At 34.8% G+C, this 27,574-nt stretch overlaps 1 protein-coding gene across 7 annotated transcripts in view; it reads left to right on the top strand.

Moving 5' to 3' along the window:
• The window catches only part of DMD (dystrophin), a 721,719-nt gene that overhangs the window by 335,595 nt on the left and 358,550 nt on the right, over positions 1–27,574 (top strand). For all 7 annotated transcript variants that reach the window (XM_072414251.1, XM_072414268.1, XM_072414235.1 and 4 more), the window contains 2 exons: positions 3,729–3,940; positions 7,423–7,577. In XM_072414251.1, coding sequence (XP_072270352.1) covers positions 3,729–3,940; positions 7,423–7,577 — 367 coding nt within the window. The remainder of the gene's footprint in view (positions 1–3,728; positions 3,941–7,422; positions 7,578–27,574) is intronic.

Raw genomic sequence — 27,574 nt, 5'->3', positions numbered from 1 at the left:
TATTCATGATATCTACTAGACCCTTGTTCGGACATATTTCTGTAAGTTACAGGTCTACAATTTAAAAAAAAAAAATTCATGAAAATCAGTGTAACGCTTTTGGAACAGAAATCTAGACATCAGTGTAACGCCCAGGTGGTTAACGGCCAGGTGGTTAATCATGTGAAATATACAATACAAATTTGTTTTGCCTAAAAAACCTCAGCATTCGTTTCTCTACTTTTTATTTTCCTATTAATAATAATAAACAGTATTTATGTAGCGTCAACATCTTACACAGTACTGTACCTTATGCATATAAAAATATTTAATAAAGAAGAGACATTCTAATATAGTTTTGGATTACAGATTACAATATATATGTGTGCCCTTAAGACAGGAACTAACAATAAAAGTAACTTTTTTTAAGTGTAACTAATAACTATATTTAGCTATTTTTTTAGCTTTATACAAAAACTTATGTACAATGAATATTAAAAAAAATGGTTACTTCAGCTCTAAAATCTAGTTTGGCAGTTTACCTAGGCAGGTCAATATACAAACTTAGTGAAAAATCAGCCATCCCAAGATAATTGTTTGGATCCATGTGGAATAACAGCTTTCAGAAACAGTGGGTGGGTGCCCAGTTTGCATGACTTTTGCACGGAATACATTCGATAAAAATATTATGTGTCTGCAATATCAGAGTAATGTATGTCAAACCCCTTAAGGGCATTCTTCTATGCAGAACACCAGTTTTCAAAGGAATGCATTTCTCTTCAGCAGGAGGGTTTCAAGTAACAACATGAGCTATTGTTTACTAAAATATTGGTTGTGTAGAGATGCCCTCTTGCTATTTATTGGGATCAACATGTATTCAAATAAGCTTTCTAAAAGCTATTTAGCTAAATGAATAGCAAACTATGTGATTGTTGTGTGTAGTCCATAATGGTAAACAAGTCTAACAATCTTTTGATGACTTATAAGGACAAATGATAAGTTCCTTTAAATAGATTAATAAATTATTGTGAAGAAGTACCAGAAGCTCTGCATTTGACTTACAGTCTGCCTGATAAAGGCTTTGATGGAAAAATAAAAAATGGCAATTTACTCCATAATCGGCTGCATTAACAGTTTGCAGTGAAAATAAAAAGGATGCATACCAGGATTAAAGCTAATCTTGCAGCAAAAATTACATTTTGATTACAGCCCCCTGTCACTCTCCTCTAACCCATACCACATGGTTTTGCTTTTTGCTTTTTTACCGGGGAGTACAGGGGAGCATTGGATCAGTGCGACAGACTACCTTGCACTGGCTGGTCCCTGTTATTCCCTCAAAGATAATGTCACCCATCTTTTGATTGCTAAAAGGAACGAATATGTGGTTTGGAGTGGACATCCTTCTTTTTGTGTCTGTATCACTGTTTGCATAAATATTTGGGCAACCTGCTCTGAAACACAGAGGGTGGATAATGGTCTTCAGTATGACATGACTGCAGCTTTATGTAAGTAGAAATTAAGTGAACCTGGCATTAGTCATCTTACCCTATCCAGACCCCTGCTCCTTCACAAATCACATATTATTACATGCAAAAGAACAAATCAAGTCCCACCTGACCTAAATGCTGGCACTATGAAAGAGATATATACTGTATTATAATAGGGCATTGTGGGTGTGGCACAGAGTCTGATACACCTGTAAGTGATGACTTTGATAAGTTTGCAAGTACAACTCATGCATGAATATCATGGTATCCTCAAATTGTGAAACATAGAATTGTAAATAATTTACAACCCTATTCAGTGGTGGCAACACATTGAAATTCAGAAAAGTGGTTAGTACAAAACAGAATAATGCGTTATGATATAGCTTATATCAGGTCTGTGTTTGAGCTCGGAACAACTGAGTAGTAATGCATTTCTTTTCAAGGTTTTCAAGTCACAATAGGTGTAATGTGCACACCCTATTCTAAAGAAAGTAACAACTGTCCTGTCACTTTATGGTGCTTCAACCTGAAGTATTCTCAGTCAGCTCACTTTCTCCACTACTGTAAAGCAATGTTTTCTGTATTTGTCCTCTGTCTATAATTGACAGTATTTCTTTTCACCTGCAGTGCAGTCTCTACCGCTAGATCCTGATAAAATAAACAAATATCTGGGATTTGGCAGGACTCTGCTGCAGAGAAGTAATGTAACTTTAGAAACTTGAGAGGTCACTAGCGTAGCACAGCTATGTTTACATTGTAGACCATGTGGCATTTACAATGCAGTAGTCAGCTCTTCCCAGTTCTCTTAGGAAGACAGTTGGATTAAGGTGAAAACAGTTCCAGCACATTGTGCTGTCCTCTATCACTATTCAAGCAGAAATCTGACTTGAAGAAAAAATTCCAGCAGGAGAATTTTCAGAAATGTCTCTCAGCCACTCCCTCAAAGATGGCTCTCTACTTATTTCTAGACTGGTCTGCAGAACTTTTCTTGCTAGTATGTTATGGTCAGTGCAGGCTGGCATGTGTGTCTCACTTTTGAGAAGCTGTTTCATAAAGGTAAATTGCTGCAACAATTTTAAAGTAGTCTGCAGTCAACTGAACTCCATTGCAAGATGCTTAGCTGCAGACTGACCTTAAAATGAATAACAAGAACAACCACAAGCTAAAGAGAAAACATTTAGATTTGGATTGGGTAGTTGAAGGGTAGAACTATTGTCCAAAGCAGTGGAGTTCGGTAAAGTTGGTGAACTCAAACCTTACCCCTACTTACCCCTACCCCTATGACACCTAAGATGGGATTTCCTTGACATTGTAAAATATCCTTTTCCTTACTGTTAAGTTTACATGATATGAACTTAAAAATACTATCATCACAACAGATAGCATGTGTAAGGTTTCTACCAAAGGATGGAGCTTTTACATTGCTGATGGAATGATTGTATGCAACGTGAGTTGCAATTTTTTTTTCATGAATAAAGCAACTTGTAGTCACTGGTCCTTTAGGTATGTAATGTCGTACTGTATGTACATAGGCTAGAAAGATTTGTTTTTCGCACTTAAAGTACAGTACAAAAAATCTGTGTGAATCAATGTGTAATGTATGGGTTTAATTAGAGTTCCTCTAAAATAATAAATTAAGACAGAAATTAATGAAGAACTTTGGATGGGAAAATGTATGAATAATTCATATGTCGAATATTTATAGTTTAACACCACTAATTGAAACATTTATTCAGTATGAAAATTTCATTTGAATATCAATAAGATGATGTCCCGTATATCTTTATGTCAGATGATATTACCATAAAATTGTGGAATTAGAAACATATTGCACAAAAAATGTTGACAACAATGTTTAATATTCTCAGGAAAAAATAAAGTTGTAGTTTTAACCGACAAAGCATTGTTTCAGAAAAATAACAACATTCATCAGCTTGGGCTCTTTAAGAATGTTGTGTCACATCAAAAAATGTTGGGGCACAACAAAAGTTAAAGCAGTACCTGTTCACACCTGTATTTTATATAACCTAAAGAATAAAACGAAAGAGTTTATTCAGTGAATACATTTTAGTATACAAGCATTAGTCCTATGATAATGGTAGGATACAGTACAATTATTGTATTTTGTCCTTTTTCTAAACATTTGTACACCTCAACAAGTAATACAATTATTTTTAAAATATCTTTTTTAATTAAATATACCTCTTCTATATAAAAATTGATCCTTCAGATGTGTATATTTTATTTATTCATTTTTTGCAGTTGAAAAAATACAAAACCAATGGGAGGAAGTACAAAATCACCTCCAAAATCGAAGACAACAGCTGCAGGAAATGCTTAAAGATTCTGCCCAGTGGATAGAAGCTCGCCATGAGGCAGAACAAGTACTGGAGAAGGCGAAAGGAAGGATTGAATCTTGGAAAGAAATTTCATATACTGTTGATGCACTGAAGAAGCAAAATAATGAGCTTAAGGTATGTGAGTATGTGGTCTTCCTTACTTGACCCATAAAAGTGGTGAGCCAGTTTTTGAGCCTGTTTGAAGTACTGCTGAAATTTAGGCATTATGTACTTGTCATGAAAACATACCTACAGGAAGTTTGTCAGAACATGGTCTATATAGAGAGCTCGCCTCTCAATTAGTATTAACTCAATTAACTATTAACTATATTAAGGTCATTACAAAGGACAAGGGGGCAACCCTTGAATCTTTAGGAAAAGAAATTTAATCTCCGGATAAGGAAGGGATTCTTCACAGTAACGTCTGTGAAAATGTGGAAAAGGCTCCCTCAGGAAGTAGTTCTAGCTTGATTTAAGCATAACCTGGATGCTTTGCTAGTAGCAAAAAATATAGCTGATTGACTAACTAACTATGTAACTGTATAACTCCCTGTTCTGTCACAAGTGCAGAAAGCTTCCAACTGTTCTTTCCTGGATGCCTTTCTTTGGCCATCCTGATTTGCTGTGACATAATCCCCATGTACTCAGAGGTTCATTTAGTCCCAGCAGCCCCGGGAAATGCTAGGATACCTGACACATTTCGGCATTATATCCTGAGATCAGCAGTTTTATTTAAAGAAGATAGTGAAATGGCAGGTATGTATGATTTATTGCAGAAAGGACATTGCCTATGCTTTTCTGCAATAAAGATGTGCCTGTTTGAAAATTTTGAAAGTAGAATTATAGTTGTACTTTAAAACATGACTTCCTGAAGAAGTGTACAGTGACTGAGTCTGTCTATTTAGATGCCTTCAGCTGATATGACAGGTTTGATGCAGTGGCCATTAGGAAACTAATAAGCAGAGTAAACTGATAGTGTTCGCTCAGTCATCTGGGGTTATCTAATCAGACTGTGTCCACCATTGTAGAATTTATTTTCTTCAAGAAGATAATAAAGCAGAAGAATCTTGAAAAACAGCTTGTATTTTAATTGGCCTGCTGTATAGTGTGATGTATCCACCAAAGACTAAATAGGGCAACCTGTAAAACATACACACTTCTGTAGTCACTAACATGATATTCCTTTGTTCTCAAAAGCACAATGCATTATTAATTATTACAGGATTGTTTTATGTTCTATCACCTTCATCCTTAGTTACATTACATTTGTACTTATGTAGACAGAAGAAGTTGATGTATGCTTCATTTAAATATAACAATAAAACACCACTGCATATCCATAATTGATAGTTTTGCTGTCCTGGTTGTTCACTGTAAATGTTATTTCATTTGGGAAATTTACTATGATGAGACCCAAGAGAATGAACCTAGAATCTGTAATTATTACTTCAATTTTCAAAACTTGTCCTCTTTGTACCCTATTACTATAATCACACTATATTGAAAATAAAAGTAGATTAGTATCAAAGATAAATACACATTATGTTGGGTTTGATAAAATGCAGATTACAAATTAATTACAAGATATAAGAAAAGATTATAGGAAAATAACTGGCAAATTGCTGAGAGGTGAAAATTAAAATGTACCAAAAGTCAGCCTCGATTAAAGAATTGCAGATAATGAATTATTTGTATAGCAAGAACAAACTCCATGTCATACTACAAAACACGCCAGAATTATTAATGTTAGTCCAAGCTCTTAAAGTATTTTATTTTTTAAGAACCCTACCAGTGATGGGCACAGTCATTTAATGGCCACTGTGTGAGACAAAGTTTTCAGCCTTTTAGTCACCTACAGACCAAATAGAAACACATTCACCGTGTATTTATTGACACTTAGAAATTGGTTCTGTCCAGGTCTACATGACAAAAAGGACCAAGAAATAATTTGATCAACATCAGTATAAATGGACCCTTAAACCCTGAAGGTCTTGTGCCAGGTGCATAGACTACACAAATGATATGACTCCTTCCAGTTATATAGAGACAAATTTAGTATAAGCAGGGAAAGTTATATGAAAAGTCTGGAATGACTACAGTATATCTACACCATGGTCTTGTCTTGTTTTTAGAAGTGAGATGTCAATACTATGGAAAGGTCCATCTCATTAGACCTAGGCCCATTTCAAGTTGGTTTACTGTTTGATTTTAACATATTGCTTTTCTAGGAGGGGTCTGAAGTTACACTTTACTGTCTTTGTAAAATGGAAAAATGTCATTATGTATGAAAAATTAATAATGAGAGCCAACTGGTATGAAATGAGTCCATGGTTTTTGCTCATTATTAGGGGAAATAACATGTGTCTTCACTGCCTGAAGCAGAAAAAGTACACATACAGCACTTGTATAAAAGTTTATAGGTTGTAAAGCTATAGTCTAAAAAAAAATTAAATTAAGGCCTATATATGAAGTCAGGTTAATAATTGCTAAATTTAAATGAAGTTTCAGAGTTTTTAGTTTAGAAAAGAAATCTTCCTATAGACATATATATAACAAAAAAATAAAACATAAAAGTAGTTTTAACCTTTTCCAACTTTATACTAAAATGAAAATTGTTATCTTTAAACAGACTTTATTAAGTTATTATTAGTAAATGGTCTTTGTAAAGCGTCAGCATTATACACAGAGCTGTACAATAAATAGGGTATGCTGTTCATATTTCATAAACAGCATACAGATGACATATTTATTTTCAAACTACATAGCAAACAAAAAAAACTTATTGACCAGTTAACATTAGATGCCTTAGTTTAGAAGTTTGTCACTCCTTCCTTCTTACATGATGTGCCTTAAACATCTATTTGTTCTGCACATTGAATCCCTCTACATTTTAGAAGGTGCCTTTCCATGACAATTTTACTAATAAAAACTCTTCTCTCTATATCTCCCTAAATAGTTTATTAAGTAGATAGTACTATTAAAGTGTTTTCCTTCAATAGTGGCTCCAGGAACTGTTCTGCAGAAGAACAATCATTATTGTAATCTATTTAGTTCTGCAAACATCATCATGGCTTAATTGGATTTGATTTATAGCAGTTTTGTGGTTTTAGTCTGAAGCTAACCAGTTATTGGTTATTTTATGTGACTGTGATATTGCAGTTTCAAATCACAGGACCTGAAATGCAACTCTTTCATCAATATTGAAACCCAATGCAATTAGAGCTGCTCTCCAGCAGATGGCACTAATTACACAACCATTTGGATGCAAGATACATTAATAAATTGAACATTCTAATCCACAAAGTTGTAATGCATTTCAACAAAAGCTATAATCAATATCCAAAATATATGTAATATCCAGAATCAGCAATTTTCTTCATCTATTAAAACTAATGTGGCTATTATAAGAAAATTTTAAAATCATTTTAGCATCTCTGCATGATATGCTTGGATTCAATATAGCATACAATACTTTTGTTTTTTGTTTTTTTGTTTTTCTTCACTTTTTCTTAGTATTTTCTTTGTATACCTGTTGATACAAATGTATTTTCAGTTTACTATTTCCAATTTTTTAAATGCATCTGATAACTGAACAAAAAATGACTTTCTATCCACAGCAATTTTCCAAAGAACTTCGCCAATGGCAGATAAATGTTGACGTGGCAAATGATTTGGCCTTTAAGCTTCTGCGGGACTATTCTGCTGATGACACCAGAAAAGTAGAACTGATGAAAGACAACATTAATATAACCTGGACAAGAATAAATAAAAGGTACAATGTGTTTTCTTAGACATTTACATTTTTATTTGTACTTAATATTATTATTAGTCAGTTGTAGACAGAAGAAACATACAATGAAACAAATCAGCATGACAAAAATGTACAGAACACAAAGCAATTACAATAAATGTATTACCACAATTATTAATAAAAGTTGTAAGCAAGGCATATACATTCCTTAACGTTTACCATTATAATAAAGTTAATTACTAATTAAAATATCATGTTTTCAGTGCAAACATTGTGATCCTCTAATTGAAGGTTAGATTAAATTACAGGAGGCTTATCTCCCCCTTCAGCTGTGAATTTCCCATAGGCTATTAGAGAAATTACTTGAATTTTCAAGCATGAAAAAAATTGCCTCTGGTGAGCATACATCACATGATGTTCTAACAGATTAGACATCTTCATACACAGTGAATTAGTTGATAGGTGCATGTTTTCTAAAGATTTTATGTGCTCATTTCTTGTCTTGTTAAGCTAAATCCATTGGCTGGTGGATATGAGTACATGACTGTATCCGCTATTCTTTTTAGCTATAGTATGATTGTATATATGTGTGTCCGTATTTATATATATATATATATATATATATATTATGCATGTATGGCCAAACAAGCTAGCTACAATTAGGTTGTTTATCCCAGCTCAGCTTTATATTTGCAAGGCCAAACAGCCAAACAGATGTGACCATATACATCTCCATTTGGGCATGCATACACTATTAGGCCGAGTACACATGAGAAAATGTGATGCCAATTTTTTGCCTGCGTGATTGATCAGTTGGAAGTTCCAAAACAGTGCAAAGAAGGTGTACAAGATTCTTCCCTATCTGTTGTTTTCCAAAGAATTCTGATTGTACTCAATTGATCATAACACACAATACAACTCGTGATGTACCAACACATTCAATCTATCCATAACTGAGCAAACCCTAAAGTCAAATATGACCGTTTTTTTTTATGGACCCGATTGCTTTATCAGGTCATGACTTCGGGATACCAGAAGTCCTCCGCTCCACACAGACAGCTACCTCTTACCCAACCTCTCCAAATTCCCCTTCCGATTCCCACAAAAACACCAGACCAGTTTAAAATGGCTGTAGCAGCCTTTTTTACATTTCTAAATAATAAAGAACCGTAACCATATATATATACCAACAATGCTTAACATCAAGTTCCTCATTTACATTATAAACCAAATTAACATAAAAATGTTTTTAATTTTTTAATATAAAAATTAACAGTTAACATTAACATCAAGAAATAATTATAAACTTAACATTAACCTCCCTGACCCTTGTTTACTAAAAACACCTAGGCTTTAGGGCCTCGAAGGCATCCCCATAACCAACCTTCAAGCTTTTTGGGGCTGCCACCGTCACTTACACCGCCTTACACTGCCATGGGTACCTTACCATACCCACCAGCAGCCCCACCACTACCGAAGTCCCCACACCTAAGGCAGTACCCCGCAACACCAATGAATATCACCCACTCTAGGACTGCCCCCGAGAACCTTCAAACTGCCACCCTGTCTTACCCAAAAAAAAAAAAACCTAACTTCCACCACCCCCCACTGCCCCCAACTGCTCAACATAGAGACGGGAAGGTAGGACAATTTTCTTTCCCTTCTTTTCACAAAATTGATCTTCCCGCCTCACACCTCCCCCTTTTAAAGGTTGCCTACATCATGCCATTTTAAACCTACCAATCCCAACTCTTTATTTCTTTAACCCTCCTTCTTCCAGTCCCCTACCCCCCTTGTCACTGTTGCCTTTTTCTCAAAATATTTTGGGCTCCAGGCCCCCCCTGGAATCTGATTAAAAAATGAAAAAAGTTCTTGTGTACTTGCCTTTAGATATCAATCAGATAAACTTAAACTTACATTTACATGATCAACAGTTGTATCTGGTGAGTAATGAAAACAAGGGATATATAGTGGAGATGAGCAAAACAAGCCAATCAGCTACTTCTCAGTGGCCTATAGTCCTGAGGTGCAAAAAGCAAGCAGGTGGGGAAACTAAAGTGACACAGAAATGAGTTCATAAATGTGCTACTTCTTCTTGCACTAGGCCTGATTTATGAAAGCTTTCCAATACTGGAGAGGATAGATTTTCACCAGTGAACCTGGGTGATCCAGCAAACCTGGATTGGGTCTGGTCCAGGATTGAAAACATTTGCTAACAAACAGCAAATCGCTTCCAAGAAATCCATTCCAGGTTTGCTGGATCACCAGGTTCACTGATGAAAGTGTATCCTCTCCGGCCTTGGAGAGCTTTAATAAATCAGGCCCAATGTGTCAGTGGAGAGAAAATCTAGAAGAAAAAATGAATCTGCAGCAGAGAAAGCTCAGATTCCCCCGTTAGTCAGAGCTGTATAACTTTCAGTTCTAGGTGGACAGAAATACAAATTCCCTGGCAAGTATAACATGTAATATCTAATATATGATATTCCTAACTGAATTTATTTATTTGCCTGGGGCTAACTTTTTTTGATTAGGTTTTTAGGGTCCATTTACCTTAAATGCCTAATCTTAGGATAGGTTGAATGTTAAGTATTATCTCTCAGGGTTAAGTTTGGGGTTTCTGTGTTAAGGAAGGGGGTCAAGAAAGTGTTAAGGAGGATGTTATGAGTTACTTAAAAGGGGTAGGGTAAAGACCATGATTTTAATACTTATTGATTTGTCTATGGTAAACCCAGTTTTTAGGAGGAATCTTGAGCATCTGGGTAGGTGGTTCCCACATTTCCCCAATGTGTGTTGTGGTCCCACCTACCACCCAGCAACTTTCTGCACATCTTAGGCATTGTTACAACTGTATCGATAAAGAAGATATGGTTTATACTATGTGTTGTGTTGAATTTTTTGAAACTGGAGTGATAAAATTTTGTTGTTGTGGTTCATTCCTCTTGCCTCAATAGTAAAAGCCACATTTTACATTAGTAGCAAGAGATATCCCAGGTTTATTCCTATATGGGTATGTTTTCACATATAGTACAAGCTAAAATGTTCTTTTATGTACAGATTGTAGAGAAATGAAAATAATCTAGTGGAAGAGATTTCAGAAACTTGAAGCAGTGATGAGTGCATTTGAGATTCTCTCTGAAGATGATATCAATGTGGGAGATGTACTTTGTACCCTCTTTAATTACATTGGTGGTGACAGATCTCCTTTGGCATAAAGCTATCAGTCTATGCTTCACACACAGATTGCAGGGGATGGCCTACTGGATGAGATTTCAGAAACTTGAAAAAAGTGACAAGAGCCTATTTGAGGTTCTCTCTGAAGATGTACTTTTTTTTTCTTAGTGATAAATTGTATTACATCAATGTTGATGATGTCCTATTGAACAGCCTATTGCTTTGTGGTTATATGCCTTGCTTAATACTCTTATTTAAGTCATCAATGGATTTTTGTGTGATTTTTTTTTAACTATGAAATGGTAAAGCTGGATATAAATCAATGACAAGCAAGGTTTATCAATGACTGACCAAAAACCCAAGATCTAAACTTTAACAATGACATTTAATTTGCTAAACATAGTGTATGCTAAAAGTATGCCATGTTTATTTTATTATTTTTATTTTTTTTTATTTTTTCAGTTACTAATCTCATCAATCTCTTGATTTACAAACCTAACATGTTTTTATAATCTTGCATCTTTTATCATTTAAAATGTATGAAAAGAATAGATAGTTTTGGATCCAGTAGGAATAACCTTTCAAAAGTTTGATTTGCTTTTTGAGAGATTTCCACAATTTACTGTAAAATCGGTAGGACAGGAAGTGAAAGGAAATCTTCCCAGGGAAAGACCACTAAAGATAATCTGATATGGTTTTTTTACATTCCAGCTCCACCCAAAAGCAATCAATAACCTTGGGCTTTACATAGACATAAAGGCTAAGAATCTTTACACAATAAATTAAGTGACTATTCACTTTCATTATTCAGCCACGTGGGAGCAAATTCCCATTTAATCATGTGCAGAAATAAAGAAAGAACATTAATTTGCTTTTCACATGATTAGATAATTAAAGTAAAACTTTAAGCCACAAATAATTAAAGACCCAGAATGTATTACATGAAGATTCCCAAGTTTTGCAGCAAATAAGCCTCTGTATCAAATATCACTTAAATGGTAAACTTTCTGCATTGCTCAGTAGTCAGAATGGTACAACATGTTGCTACTTTTATAATAAAAAAATAATTTCTGAAAGTTTTCTCTAATTATTTTCAAATCCCAGTGCCAAGTACAGCCAGGAAAATTATATGAGTACTGCTAAGGCCTATTGTACACTCTGTGGCAGTTTACATTACATACATTGTTTCATTTATCTCAAGCCAATCAGACATCAAAGGGTGATTGCAAATGAACTGGGTAACTAATGCTACGTACACACTTCCAATTATTATCGTTGGAAAACGAACGACGAACGATCCTGCACGATATCTACGAACGATCGTATAGCACCGATCCTGCACATAGAGATAACGACACGATCGTTCGTAGATATTGTACACACAATAGATACGATCGTTTGAGCGATAGAGGAACTATGTGCATGACAGGAAAGTGAACGAACGTTCGCTCATTACGCATGCTCAGACCATGGACGATCAACGAACGAACGTACACACGACCGATGTTCAACGATCGTCGTCCAATCCGATCCGCCGGTCCGGTCGTTCGTTTCCAACGACTTTCCTCGTTCGTCGGCGTCGTTGGTTACTTTTTTTACGAACGATTTTTGCCCAATCGATCGTTCCTCGTTCGTTCATCGTTCGTTTTGAACGATAAAAATTGGAAGTGTGTACGCACCTTAAGGCACAAGAATCGCAAATGCAAAAACTGCAGGAATAACTTTTGAAATCCACTGTAAACACATGGTAGAAAGAGCCTACTACTAAACCTAATTGAAAAGAAGTGTAAAAGACATTTGTGGTTGCTATTTATTGTACAGCACTGCATAATATTTTGGATATAGCCTGCTGCACTGCAATTGTATTTGGCCTAAGCAACTTGCACCAATTCATTTGTGAGAATACAGATTGACAGGTATTTATGGCCAATATAGCTGGCTTCTCCATGGTAACCCCAAAAATATTTAGGAACTTGAATACGTTTTAATAAAAACTCCTTAGGTCTTTTGTTCCAGTTGTCCATGTGCTCTACACTCGGTTGTATCTGTTGTGTTCTGCTGTTCTGTTTGCACTTTTCTTTAGGTTATTTAAGAATGAAACCATAATTTGTGAAAGGCAGCCAGAGTAAGCCAAAATTACTTGCACTTAGTGATTGGCTACATGAATGCTGCTTTATCCCAAGGTAATGCCCCACTACCCATACACACACTCTTGTCACCCCTGGAGGAAAAGAAAGGAGCTGGAGGCAATGGACACAATCATAAGACCTCAGCTAAAAGTTATGTATTTTTTACGTGGATTTTGAAACTTAAATTGCAGTTAAATTGCATAGGTGTATAATAGTGAGTAGAGTGTAAACTGTTGAGGATTCCTCTAAATTTCAAGGTGACATATGACAATAGATCAGTATTTTTCAGGTACAAATTCAGTGAATCGGATGTTCAAACCTTTAAAATCCAAACAAAACATATTACCTGCAAAATATATTACCTGCAATAGCAAAATAAATCCTAAATAATTATCCCTATATATTGATTTTAATAAAAACCTTTTTAACTGCACAGCTGATGTATCTGAATACAAGTAGTCATTGTCTATAAAATTTGTGCATATTACTGCTGAGCTGTAAAATTTTGCATCTTAAAAATTGCTTCAGCAACAGCATAATATATTACACAAGTAAACTTCAGTCAAGCAGAAAGTTATGATATTAATACATGGTATGAACTTTTATGAGTTACAAATGAGATAAACCATTGTTTCCTGAACTTCAGACAGCTATTTACCACTATTACAATCTTTTGTAGTGTTTGAGTTTTACGGTTACTGTGTCCTACAGTATCTACCCAAAATGCCCACTAGAAGAACTACAAATAGAGACTGATTGTATAACCAAACATTTGGTATCCATAACTGGTAACTCACACCAGATTATATCCATCCCCAATGTAGTTCTTTAAAGTTTTACAATTTTAGTAAGTTTCTTCAGAAATACATTTATTATACTTGTATTAATATAGCACTGACATATTAGGCAGCGCTTTACAAAGTCCATAGTCATGCCATTAACTGTCCCTCAAAGGGGCTCACACTCTAATGTGTCTACTATACATACTCTACACGTTGATGCCCTTAATATTAAGTCTTACCAGTCATAGATATATGATCCTTTACGTTTTTTTATCCTGTGGCACAGCTGTAAATGTAGAGCATGTCTCACCTCCAATTTCTACAGTCCTTCTTACAGTGGAACCAGCTTCTGTATAGTTTTCATTATACATGGTTCATAAAACTTAGTAAAGCCATATGTAATATACACATTAATCAACATATTATAGACTAGATGCTTGAACATGCCAACATGAGACACTAAAATGCCTGGCCATTCTATCAAGAACATTTCTAATTATTTAGCTTACTACCTCACCCCTTTATTGTCTCGTTTCCTTAATGTCTTATTTCTCATTGTCCAGAAAGAAATAAGGCAGGAAAGCAAAAAGGGATAGCCAAACTTTACCATATATATGATCATCTAGGTATCTTCCCGTTATACCTAGAGATCTGCTTAAAGCAGAACTCAACCTGCACAACTCACCTATCCACATTCCATCACAGGGCTCCACTGTCTTCCTTCTCTTCTTCCTTCCAGAGACAATCTTTGGCCATCTTGATTGGCTATGCCGGGATGATGTAACTTCCGTGCTGGTGCACAGGACTTCCTTTATCTCAAGCACACACAAGGGAAGCCAGGAATTCTGGCCAGAAACCCACAGCAATCAGGCAGGTAAGACAGATTTCTGCAGAAGGGAAATTGCCAGTTCCTTTCTGCAATAATGACCTGCCTGATCAAGCATTTGTAAAAGTGGAACTTTAGTTTCATTTAAAGTAATATAATTTATTGCTCTTTACATGATGTTTTTGTAAGAACCCACTTCAGATCTGCTGTACAAAATAAACAGAAAGTGATTAAAGTAAACTGAAAGTTTACGTTTAGGCTAAATCCTAATACAGTGTTGAAACAGACATGAAGGCTTTTTTACCTGTCAAAAATAAAGTTGTAATTCTGTTTAGCCAATTTTGCATACTAGTCAGTTCTGCCAGACATAGTTGGTGCTAGGTTGGAGACATCACCCATCTTTCCTGCAATTAACGCCAAACTCCAGCATATGATAATGCTTTCAACAATACCTTCATCTATAGAATAAAGATAGAATCCTTGAGATATGTTACACTTAGTAATGAGGTTTAGCTTTATTCTACCTTATTCAAAAAAGAGAATGCGGTAATATTAACCAAATGGGGTGGCAAGACTTGTTTCATGACACATTAATCAAAGAGATAGGGCACTCCACTAAATTTTCTTTATTCTACCTTGGTTTCAAGGTGGATCTTCAAGGTTTGAAAATCTGCAATACAGCAAAATATTGGAGAATTTGTCAGAACAAAAACTTTTTTGTTTTAAACTGTTGTCAGCATGGTGACAATTGCTGATAATAGAGGTTTTGTTATGTGTTGGTATAAAAAAAACTGCATAGGGAGAAGTTAGGGTCAATTAGGAATTTGTATTTTATTTGTGATTGCTAACTCTTTGTTTTGATTTTTATTTTATGGTTTATTTGAGGTTAGCAGTTCTCATGTAGCTGCTGTGCCACACACACGAAACTTTTTTTTACTCTGCAAGACTCCAAAAATAGGGTCAAGATGGCGTTTGGTCATGACATCCCAATGCTTTATAAAGGCATATGATTTGGTGTATTACAAGAAGGAGGAAGCATGGTTACTGCCCTACCTTTTTTCCCTATTATTATTATTATTAAACAGGATTTATATAGCGCCAACATATTACGCAGCGCTGTACATTAAATACCCAGGCTTGTTCCTTGATAAGACCCTGGTTACAGTTTAACATTTTTTCTATTAAATAAATAAAAAACACCACATAAAGCTTTAATGCATCTCCATGGTGTTAAAAAGATTCACACAAAAAGACCCTTTTCCACTAAACAGTATTGCAACGCCTGGCTCACTAGTAGTTTGTTTCTAAACCTGTCAAGTGAACCCACCACAAACTAAATCCAGAAAGGTTAATCTATCTCTATTTAAAAATCCATAATATCTACGTATGCCATATTTAAAAAAAGTGAAAATATGTTGGTGATCTAATTTATAAAATGTTTTAATTTGATGTTGTTTTATATAGTGTAATAATGAATAGTACAGCTTTGTAATCTTGGTAGGTCACTTTCTATTTTTAAAACGGTTCAACTTGGGCAAGTTTCCATCTATTTCTGCAGCAAACTGGATAAAAGGTTACATTTAACCAGGCTATTTTCCTGGCATAATTTCCTAATGAATTCCACAAAAATGTCAAAGTTAAATTGTTTCAAATGGTATGCCCTTTTGTGGATGGTTTTGCACTGACTTCATTAAATGAGCCCTCCCGTTATTTAATATGGCCCCAAATTCTGAAACATTTAAGAACCTCTGCACTTTTCCTACATTAGCCACAATATTTAAAATTCCGTTGCACTGTATATTTCTGTAAAGTGTAAGGAAATAAAATTCATGACTAACAATTTCCATAAAAAAACACTTAGCAATTTGTTGCTCTAAGGGCACATGAGCAATATTAACATTTAAAGCTTTCTCAGTTTTTTCCCACACTTTTCAAAGAAAGAGCATCTGTATGACATAAAGTGATTTTGGGAAAAGGCACATAAAATCTCATTTAGCAATGTCAAAAATCTGACTAATGTTTACACTCTTCAAATCCTCATAAGCACATCCTTGAAAAAAGTCATGTATTTTAACATTTTAACCCATTAAAGTCATGCATTCTACATTTTAACCCATTTAAAACTGTTTTTAATATTTATTATCAGATATGATTATGTTTTGGTTAATAAATTTGTTAGTAATTGATATATATATAAATAAACCTGGTTCTGTTCGTGCGACCTGGTCATTAAGAGAATTCATTGTTAAGCAAGGAGCTTAGGATAGACCCGGTCAAGTTGTATGATAAAGTCCAATTTCTGAGCATATAATTTAATCCTTTAAAATACAAGGCGCATTGGAATTTGAAAGGGTTACATATTACCACAGTAGTAATAGTTATAGTAAAAACAACATCTCCTATTGCTACCGTTGTTGTTTTTTTTAACTAAACTAGCATTTATGAAATAATTTATTATAAAATTATTATAATAAATTAAAGTTAATTTATGACTCTATTGTAAAGTTTACTTTTACAAATAAGAGTTTTTGTCCTTTTGGAACAACAGGGAGCCAATGTATGCACTGTGTATATCAGAAACAGTTGTTAGCAGGTCTTTGTGTTGAAAGGACCCCAGGCATTAGTCCTTTTGTCTTTATATTTTATTCATTACCAGAAAAAAAAATCTTTCTGGTTTCTAGAACCTAAAGTTGAAAAGTTCTCTTTGATTAAATGCAAGAGCCTGCTCATCTGCATGAAAATAATATACCATACCCCAACAGAAGAGAGAACAAATACTTTGAGGACAGAAAGATGAGAGGCCTTAGAATATGGCCTTTGCTGATCCTTTTATGATTCTTAAGCAGAGCAGGTTCTATACTTTTGCCTTTTAATGCAACTCACTCTTTAAATTCTCTGTCCTTTTTTTTTTCTTTTCAATTGGGAATTTTCCATTGCTCGTAAAAATAAATGCTCCTTGAAGAGGTAAATGAGTTAAGTTTAATGTATTGGCTAATGGTACTCCCACAGATCTTTCCTAGTTCCTTCATCTTGCACACAATCTGCATTGTTATATTGCAGTATAGAAACGGGAGGGTGGTGGAGAAAGAGTAATGAAGACTAGATAATTAAAGTGAAATAAGGAAAGACAAGGTAAATGAAAAATGTGCATGCCATTTTTATCTTTAATTAAAAATGGTAGATAAATTGAGCCAGTCTGTCAGCAGGGGGGAGTTCTTGCATGGTATTGCTTTATAAAGTTGGGGGTTTAGCTTTTTGAGATAGAGAGTGGGAAGTTATGTTACATTTGGGAATTTGAGAATATGAGATGTGAACAGGAATAAAGATACTGGTTATTAATGATAAACCTGTGAATGCCATCTGAAAGGTATAAGAGAGCAGCTTTGGTAACTGTGAATGGTAACTGTGAACAGGTTATGATTGTTTGGTCTTTAATTAAAGCTAGATTGTAAGAAATGACAATAACTTTCCATTGATGTTCTATCCATCTGAAATGGCATGACCATGGGTTACTATCCCAAAACAGGTCTGGTATTGCCTACTGACATTGTGTTGTTATAGAAGTAGAAAAATGGTGTGGATCTCCTAAAGGAGTAGCTGTTCTCACTTAAGCTACGTACACATGTCCAATGGTTCTTGCCTGATAATTGGCTCAGGGCCGATATCGGACGAAAATGAGGCATGTGTATAGCGCCCGTCGTCCATTGTCCTGGCAGATGATGGACGACGAACGATCCTAAAGCAAGGGAAAGGAGAGAGCGTGCAGGCGGGTGCCATTCCGTCGTTCTCCCCCTCCCCTCTGCATAGAGCAGAATGGCGCTGTATGTACAGCACTCATTCATGCATTGTGCAGTGATTAGTCATTGGAAAGGATCATGAAAGATCCTTTCCAACTACTATAATTGCACATGTGTATGCGGCTTTACTCTTAAGCAGTGTTGAGGGAATGTCTATCCTGAGACAGCTTACCCTGGAGTGGTGGCTGAAAGGCTGCTTTTTACTTAAGTAGCCCTGGTAAAAGAGGGGAACTTTTAAACCCACCAAAACCCTCTGGCTGTTTAGGACATTGTTTCTCAACAATCCTGAAACAATTACCTCCCATACTAAAGAGATCCTACAGTTTATTTATTTTTTCTTTATTAATTCAATCTTATGACTATTTTTTTAACTGATTATCACAACCATGACTTTAAATGACAGGAATCTCTGATAGCAGTTATAAATGTATTGTTTAGGTCTGATGGGGTTCCAATCAATACACAACCAAGCTTCCTACAGTTTAATATTAGCTTTTAGAGCACTTAAGGAATGCTTTCCTGAAATAAATATACATGTGTTTAATCTATTTGACCAAATGTTGTCTCCATCACAGTTTTGCTGTTTGCCCTACTGCAATTTCATAGCATGCTGTAACTATTGCTTTATCCTTCACTGTATAAAATTCCAGGACATAGATATATAGGTAAGTAATAGGTTTTGATACCTATTATCTTGTGTGAAAAAATTATAGATTCAACAAATTAGATGTTGGATGGAAACTTTGTTCAAAGCTATTTTTTGTACAATTTACTAAAGTACAAGAAATTGGGAGTGTGATCTATTTGTAGGGTCATTGTGACCATTATTGTTAGCAATTTATACCACAATAATAACTTACTGCAGATTCAAATACAAATGTATCAACTGTCACAAACCCATCTAAAATGGAGGGACACACCAGCAGGAGCCTGATAACTTAAAGGTTTTCATTTTGTTTTGGATAGAGTGGGAAGGCAATAGAGCTTCTCTCAGGTCTATATACCTGTCTATGTCTCCTTTTTATAACCTTCCCTTCCTTTCTGTCAGATTAGGATAATTCAGCAAGTCTGTGCAAAAAAGGAACAAACAAAACAGTTTGTTTGTAAAGAAGCTAAAGCTTACACTGTTACTCTAAGCTTACTCTATTATTTTATTACAGTCTGTGCTTTCCTGTAACATTTCCAGCTGATTTCCCCATTATCTGTGCAAGTTCCATGTTGATGTTAGGAAAAATCGATGAAAAGTGATGACGGACAAAAATAAAAATCTGATAAATATTTTAGCTCTCATTCAAAAAATCCACTATTAGAATTTAGTTAGACTTTAAATAGTTTATATACTCACCCTGTAGAAACTTACAAAAACTAGCAGCACTTATTTTAAAATGTAAAGTATACATTTTATACATTATGTATACATTTTTATACATTAATGTATACAAAGTATACATTAAAGTATTAACTCAATGCAGAGTAAAATATGTTTCCTGAAAATATACCATATATACTCGAGTATAAACCAAAATTGTTTGTTTATTTTCCGGCTTCCTAGACCCTCAAATAGGTGCACTATTCTTGGTAGTACATCACAACATACAGTAATTCATTACCAACACATCAATGGAGGTATGTTAAGAAAGCTGTATTGGGAGCCATTCAGAAAAAAATACCATGCAATGCACAAAATTTAACTTTAATATGTGTTGTGGTAACATGTGCAGTAATGTGCACAATGCAGCTGTGAGTCCGGTCTAATGGAGTAATATTGTTTCATCACCAAATTATAAAACATGAGAAAAACTGGTATCATTAGTAAACTCCAGTACATGCTTGAATTTCCTTCTATCCTGCTCCCACTACCCTCTGTGTATAAGATGAGGTTATGTATAAAAAATCTTTGATTTTGAAAAATATTTATTTTGTCAGTGTGCTCACCAAGGCATAGCCTATTTGGGGTATATTAGCTAACTAAGATACTTTTAAGAGATGAGTTCCATACTTGTTGACAAGGGCAGACAACAGGCAGTAGGTCACATATCATGCAATAGAGGAGCAGAAGCTAATCGGTCACGTGACTACTCCTCTTACTTTACCACTTGATCGGTTTTATCAGGAAGGATATCATCCCCTTAATGGCCTTTATGTAGAAAAAGCATTGCTGAGTTTTCATACATGCCATGGAAACCTAAACACTATTTCAGCTATCTTTGCAAATCTGAATCTAATATTGTTTCTGCACAATCTGTGTAATCCTTTGAAAGTCAAAGCAGTTTACAGCTCAAGGATTTTCAGCTGTGTCAAAAGGCATTCACTAGAGATGAGTGAATTTAAAAGAAATAGTTATTGTATAAGTTAGCAAGTTAAATTGCTACATCTACTGCATCACTTTTGCACCTCGATGGAATTGTAAATGCAAACTTATTTCCTGCGAGATAAGCTGGGCTGCAATTTTCAGGTAATTGGAAGAAGCAGACCCGAGTTGAGTTCTGTCAAGCTGATTTCAGTCTTAAGATATGATGATGATTATTGTGTCAAATGCAATCAAGGATGTAGGCCTTGAACTGACAAGAGGGATGGTTGTTTTTAATCCAGGTTTTTATATAAAGTAGACCTCCTGGAAACACATAGTCATAGCTAGTTAAAAGATTAAAAAAGCTGATGTGTGTGCACAAAGAAAAAAGTGGCAGTTTAGCAAACGTTGAGAATCTTTCTACACATCGCATGTGCACTGTGTATATTTTACCTTATGCTGTATTGTATTTCTGGAGGCACAATTGTGGATTAGTAATACACTTAATTACCAAAATTATTATGACATTTTATTTTCAGAACAGGTTACATGGTACTTTCATAACACTAGCGTATATGGGTAAGGACATTGTTGAATATTGTGGCAAATCATTTTGGAAATGTTATTGTTATTTCCTTCTAGTAGTGAGTACAGAGAGATGTTAGAATTATGGAGAAATAAATTTGTATTTTGGGACTGTACCAGCCATTCTGCCTCATATACTTGAACAAGCAAGCTGTGAACACTACACAAGCCTCAGCTAATTCAGTAAGCCTTCCAATACAATACTACTTCTATTTTTTATAGCCATGGGGATGAGACAGGTATGAGGAATGCATTCATGATCACTGAAAGATTTTGCATTTGCTGCTTCATGTAAACTCATATCACCTGAAGCCATCATATACTGATTCAGTATGAATAGTTCCTGCTTCTGTGCTAAAACATAGTGCTAAGTAAACCTCTCTGAAGCTGAACAATACAGTTTAGGTTTATGTACTTAATCATAAACAGAATGCTTCAGTACACAAGGGGTGAAATCCCAAAAGCATGATCCCATAGTCATAAAAAGAACTTCATAACAAAACATGGGCTACATTATTGCAAATCCCATTTCACCAAACGCTTTAAGCTTATTGCTTATTTTTCCAGGCTTGCAAACCTTTACTGACTAAGGAGAACTGCTCAATCTTCAGCAAATTATTTAATTTGACCAACCTAATATGCACTTGAAATGAACAGTAGCTGTTAACAGTAACTAACCACCTCCATGTTGTTTATTGTAGAACATGCACATAAGGCACCAGCAGCGGAGGCCTTTGGTATATATTTCTAAACTTTACTGTTTTTCCTGACATATTACAACCTAAACTTTCTATGTGGACTGTGTTTTGCCTTGGTTTATAAAAGTTTCTTATCAGACTCTGACCTTCGAGTCTGCTGTGACTTTTATACTGGACTGTGTTTTTTTACTTTCACTTGGCTCATTGCCATGCGTATATATACAATGTAGAAAATAAACACACATCTGCTTTTTCCCATATCTTTAGGACTTTGTGCTTGACGTCTGTGCTTGAGTTATAAGAGCTACACAACAGCCATGTCCATTTCAAGGGTTTGTCATTTACAATGTTGAATTTAATCATATTTTTTAGGGAAAACCTAATTCGGTGTGCAAACACTCCGGTGTGGACAGTGGCACACTAATAGAACATGGAGACAAGGCTCTCAAACTTCACTCCTCAAAGACTACAAACAGGGCAAAGTTTTCATATAAACATTCAGTTTCAGACATACTACTGTATTTTAGAGAAATAAAACATGTTCTGATTCTGATCCTTAAGGACTTCAGTTGGACTGCCCTGAACTATGACAAGCAGATCTCACTTTTGGAGTTTTCAAATGCCCTTGGAAGTATATAAAAACAAAATATCATATTATATCATATACACCCGAATTATACACCCGAATCTAGATGTTTTATAGTGGGGTGCTGGAACATACACTTCTTACGAAAACAATTTAAACAACCAATGCATTCATATCTGTGTGTACAGCAGGCACATAGTAAATCGATAAAGGATATAAAAACCATTTTATCCTCTGTATATTGTGTAACTATTAGCAACCAAGATCCATTAGTTCTGTTTCAGTGTGTCTTCTCAGAGTGGAAGTCAACAAGTCACCCAATTCTTTCCAACAATGAACTTTTTGTGGCTGATAACGTATCTGAACAGCTTCTAAAGCCATGTACAGGTGTCAGATGTCAGATTACCATCACTGGGTAGATTGATAAACAACATTGGGAGACCGCTGTACACACACCAGCTTTTCACCCAAGACAAGCATCATCGTTCATCTCTGAAGTGTGTTCAAAGCTTCAAGACATTAGACTGATTTATTGCAGTAATTGATCATTTTAGCTACGCCTCTACAAACTTCTACATTTAATAAAATAACAAAATAATATATTTTAAAAATGTAAAAGTCACAGGAAAACTTTAATACTGCAAAAACTAACTAAAATGTGTGCTCACTGAGTATATGTTTTTATTTGAAACATATAGTTAAAGATAAAGATTGTGGCTAGAGTGAATATAACTCAAAATTAAAAGGTCTCACTAGCCCTTATATATGTTGTTGGATTGTACTACTAAATGGTGTTCCTAAAATTTAGTAATAATAATTCAATAAGTCCTGCAATTAAAAGTGTGTGGACCACGAGAATAGGATCAGAAAGAGGCCAAGAGTCATTTGAGACACGTTGTTTCTTCAAGGATGTTGCCATTATACCTTCATTTAATAGACAGAATTATCTTGGATTGCAGATGTAACCTCTTTCTTGACTGATGGTATTTTTAACCTCTGCCCTAACTATTTTTATTATATACAATATATATATATTATTATTGTTAATTTATTGCAAATATTTTGTAGAATTAAAACAGAAATGGTATTTTTTATCCAGCTGCAAAAATTATCAGTTCAGCTTATAACATATTCCTCATAATAGGAATTGTGTTTGGCAAAATCGAGAAATTTTAATGCATGTTTTTGTAAAGTTATATTTTCACAAAAATTATTTTTAACCTGCCAACTGATTTTGGAGAGTTTTTGTAAAGCCTTGAACATAGCAATGTCACTAAAGTTAGGAACATGTCCCAAAATGTAAAAGAAAAGGTATTTTTTTGTAAATCAAGTTAAAGTGTAGGTAGGCACTTTTTAAAGCCAGTGAGGTGGTTGATTTGCGAGAAAATTTAGCTCATTAGCATCCCAAAACTTTGATAAACAGTATAATTTTGCCATAAATCAACTGGTTATATTCATTTAAATGTGACTCCTTCAATCATTGAAGGCCTTGCTGGCTGCAACAAGTAATACACAAATTATTTTAATTAACATGATTTGAATGCCTTAAATTTGTACAGGTTGTTTTTTTTACATACATAATCATTGATACCAGACCATGGTAATGAGCCTGGGTGCATTTACAATGATGAACAACATAATTGATAAAATAATCTATACACTTTTAGGGACATAAACTAAGTTTTAAAAAATAGGTAAGAATGTTTTTTTTGCTTTAAATATTATTCACAGAATTAATGGGCCATATTTTTTAAAGCTCTCCAAGGCTGGAGTGGATACACTTTCATCATTGAAGCTGAGTGATCCAGCAAACCTGAAATGGATTTAGTCCAGGATTGAAAACATTTGCTAACAAATAGCCAATTACTTTTAGGAAATCCATGACAGGTTTGCTGGATCACCCAGCTTCACTGATGAAAGTGTATATTCTCCAGCCTTGGAGAGCTTTAATAATTCCGACCCAATATGTTTATTTCTCTATTTATTTTGTCAGGACTCATTCTTTAGGGTATTATTTCTGATTCCATTAAGGTTTTACTTGTGGGACAGATTGTAGGAGAGGAACCCGTCCCTCAACATGGCATTGACAAAAAGAAGTGCAAATGCGTACTACTATTTCCTCCTTTTTTCTCACCAGCCAGGTTCTATGGGTCTGATTTATTAAAGCTCTCCAAGGCTGGAGAGAATACACTTTCAGAAGTGAAGCTGGGTGATACAGAAAACATGGAATGGATTTTTAAAAATCATTTACTATTTGCTAGCAAAATTTTTGAATACTGGGCCAGATCTATTCCAGGTTTGCTGGATCACCCAGCTTCACTTCTGAAAGTGTATTCTCTCCAGCATTGGAGAGCTTTAATAAATCAGGGTCAAAGTCTCAGGAAAGATCTAATAACAGTAAAGCCGCATACACACGTGCAATTCTTGTCGTTGGAAAGGATCTTTCACGATCCTTTCCAACGATAAGAAACCGCAAGATGCATGAACGAGTGCTGTACATACAGCACCGTTCTGCTCTATGGAGAGGGGAGGGGGAGAGCAATGGAGCGGCACCCTGCTGCGCGCTCTCCCCCTTCCCTTGCATAGGATCGCTCATTGTTCATCGTCCGCGGATCCGCCAGGACAGATCCACAGACGATTAACGACCTGGGCTGTACACATGCCAGATTCTGGCCCGATATCTGGCCGATGCTGATTATCTGGTGAGAAAAATTTGACGTGTGTACGTAGCCTAACAGGGAGCTAGCCCACACCTTTTTCAAAAAATAAACCTATAAACTAAAATAGCATGCACAGCTTTAATGCATTCCATGCATGTTATTTGAATAACTTGTGTGATAACTTGTATGGCGTTAAAACTTACCAATGTCCCCAATTTTTATACAATATAATTTTCTGACAAGAATGTGTAATTAGATAAAAGTGTTTTGTTTAAAAAAAAAGTTGTCAGTTGACTGGGGACAAAAATTGTTGATTAAAGTAGTGGGTGCTAATAATCTCAATTCTAATGCAAATTAACCTCTCCCTCCTATATTTGATGACAATGCTGTGTTAGGGCGCTTGGAACGTTGGCAGCCACAGATTTTCCTTTTCACAGCTAGGCAAATGTTAGCCTAAATCATCAGATCATTCCTACTAATTATTATTTTATTTTTTTTTTTTAAATTAAACTTGGTAACAATTTTACAATTAGGGATATGAAAATATCTTTCTTCTTTTCTTCATTATACTTAAAAAGTTTGTTTCACAAAGAATACCATTGTTTCATTCCATTCGTGCAAAGGATCTTTCAATTAATCAGCTGATACTGCAATGTTTACATTTCCTATTATTATTTAATGATCACCACATACTGTGAATCCAGGATAATTGGTACCATTCCCTTCATATATTAAACTAGGCATGTTTAGCCAAAACCTTTTCTCACAAACTATTGCCATACACAAACGTTGTGTCTTTTTATTTTATTAACCCCAAATATGTGTGTCATGTAAAAGCCAATTGTGGGCTATTTGCCTGGTTAGTGAGGTAAGAGGGGCCACAAAACACATGGCATGAATTAATACAACATACTCAATATACTCATATTCAATAAATTACATGGTGCAAATGTGTGCATGACATATCCCTATGAATCTCCTATATGAGTTGGCCAAGGTATGTGACTGGATGCTCACACCCTCTAATAGACAGGAGAGGAGCCAGCATACCTGTCATTTGTAGCCACACTACTTCCTGCAGAAATATGTATTACTGCTATTAATTCTGCGTTCTACATAGCATTCTATAAGAACCAGGGAAGGGAAAGAAATATGGTGGCTCACACTAAAAAATGTTCAACCTGATGGTATTGCCAAGACTTTAGGGCATCTTAGCATGGTCAGTTCAAAATAAAGATATTGTAATATGTTTACCCTTTATCTTTATATGATATAACTAATCATACCCCTAAAATTATTTATAAATCAAGTTATTCTTTAGCTGCTTTTTAAATGGGATTGCCTTTAAAAAGATATATTACAGGACTCCATAAACTGCATACTAGTATTACCAAGGTATTTTTGTATTTTTTAAAATGACTTGGCATATGTCATGAATAAAAAACCTAATGCTCCCCAACGTTTTTTTTACTAGGTAGCCTTAATTACATGGGCTCTGGTGACTAATCATTAAGTACATATTCTGCTGTTTTAAATAATTAGATAACTGTAGACCAGATGTAACAATGTAACACACACTAGTACATACCAAAAACATAACAAAAGTCTCCCAATAGTAAATGTGTAACACATATAACACATAATATGAAATACATATGTGTGACACTTTATAAACAGTTATTATTATTTTACCACTCACATCTTTATAAAATTGCCTCTGTATAAAAATTTAAAAAAATGGAAATTTAATTAAAACTAAAAGACTCTTCCACTGCTGATGAAATACAAATAAATACCATTACTGAAAAACATACATACAAAACAATATACATCTGCAATGGATATGTCCCTTGGTTTAAAAAAATATATTGTGTTCATCACTTTTACTAATAAGACTAACTAATAAGACTAAGTAAAAAAAAGCATATATTTTTCCCTAAAAATAAACTATTCAAACAAATAAAAATAATTTCCAAGGCAGAGAGGCAATGCAAGGTGTTGGAATATTAAGGGGTAAATATGTGGGCACAAAATGGTGACAATAATATGAGAAAATCTGTGAAAAATAACACATAAGATAACACTTAAGTTTCAGCTGATGGTACTTAAAGCTTTTCACAGTTACAAGAGCAAAGGATTAAAATGATAAAGGAAACTAAAGCAAGAGATAAAAAAATATCACGAACAGGGTGAATGGTGGAAGACAGGTATATTGTGCTTGACAAATGAATGTGAATTAATAAAAAGCCACAGTAAACAAATAACTCTTGGGAATTTTGGCATTTTTTTTTTTCTTGAGCTGTTTAAATTTGCTATTAGGTATATAACAAAAATGGTATTAGATAAAAGATATATAGTATACCACACATTATATGGTAATAATATACCCTGTTTCCCCGATGATAAGGCACTGTCTTATTTTTTTTGGAAGGCCAAAATATGCTCTAGGGCTTATTTTCAGGGGGATGCCTTATTTACCCATGAAGAAGACTAC

The sequence above is a fragment of the Pyxicephalus adspersus genome, chromosome 1 (assembly GCF_032062135.1).
Source record: "Pyxicephalus adspersus chromosome 1, UCB_Pads_2.0, whole genome shotgun sequence".
Classification (NCBI taxonomy): Eukaryota; Metazoa; Chordata; class Amphibia; order Anura; family Pyxicephalidae; genus Pyxicephalus; species Pyxicephalus adspersus.
The sequence above is the reverse complement of the archived record's forward strand: the minus strand, read 5'-3'. Positions and strand labels throughout refer to the sequence as shown.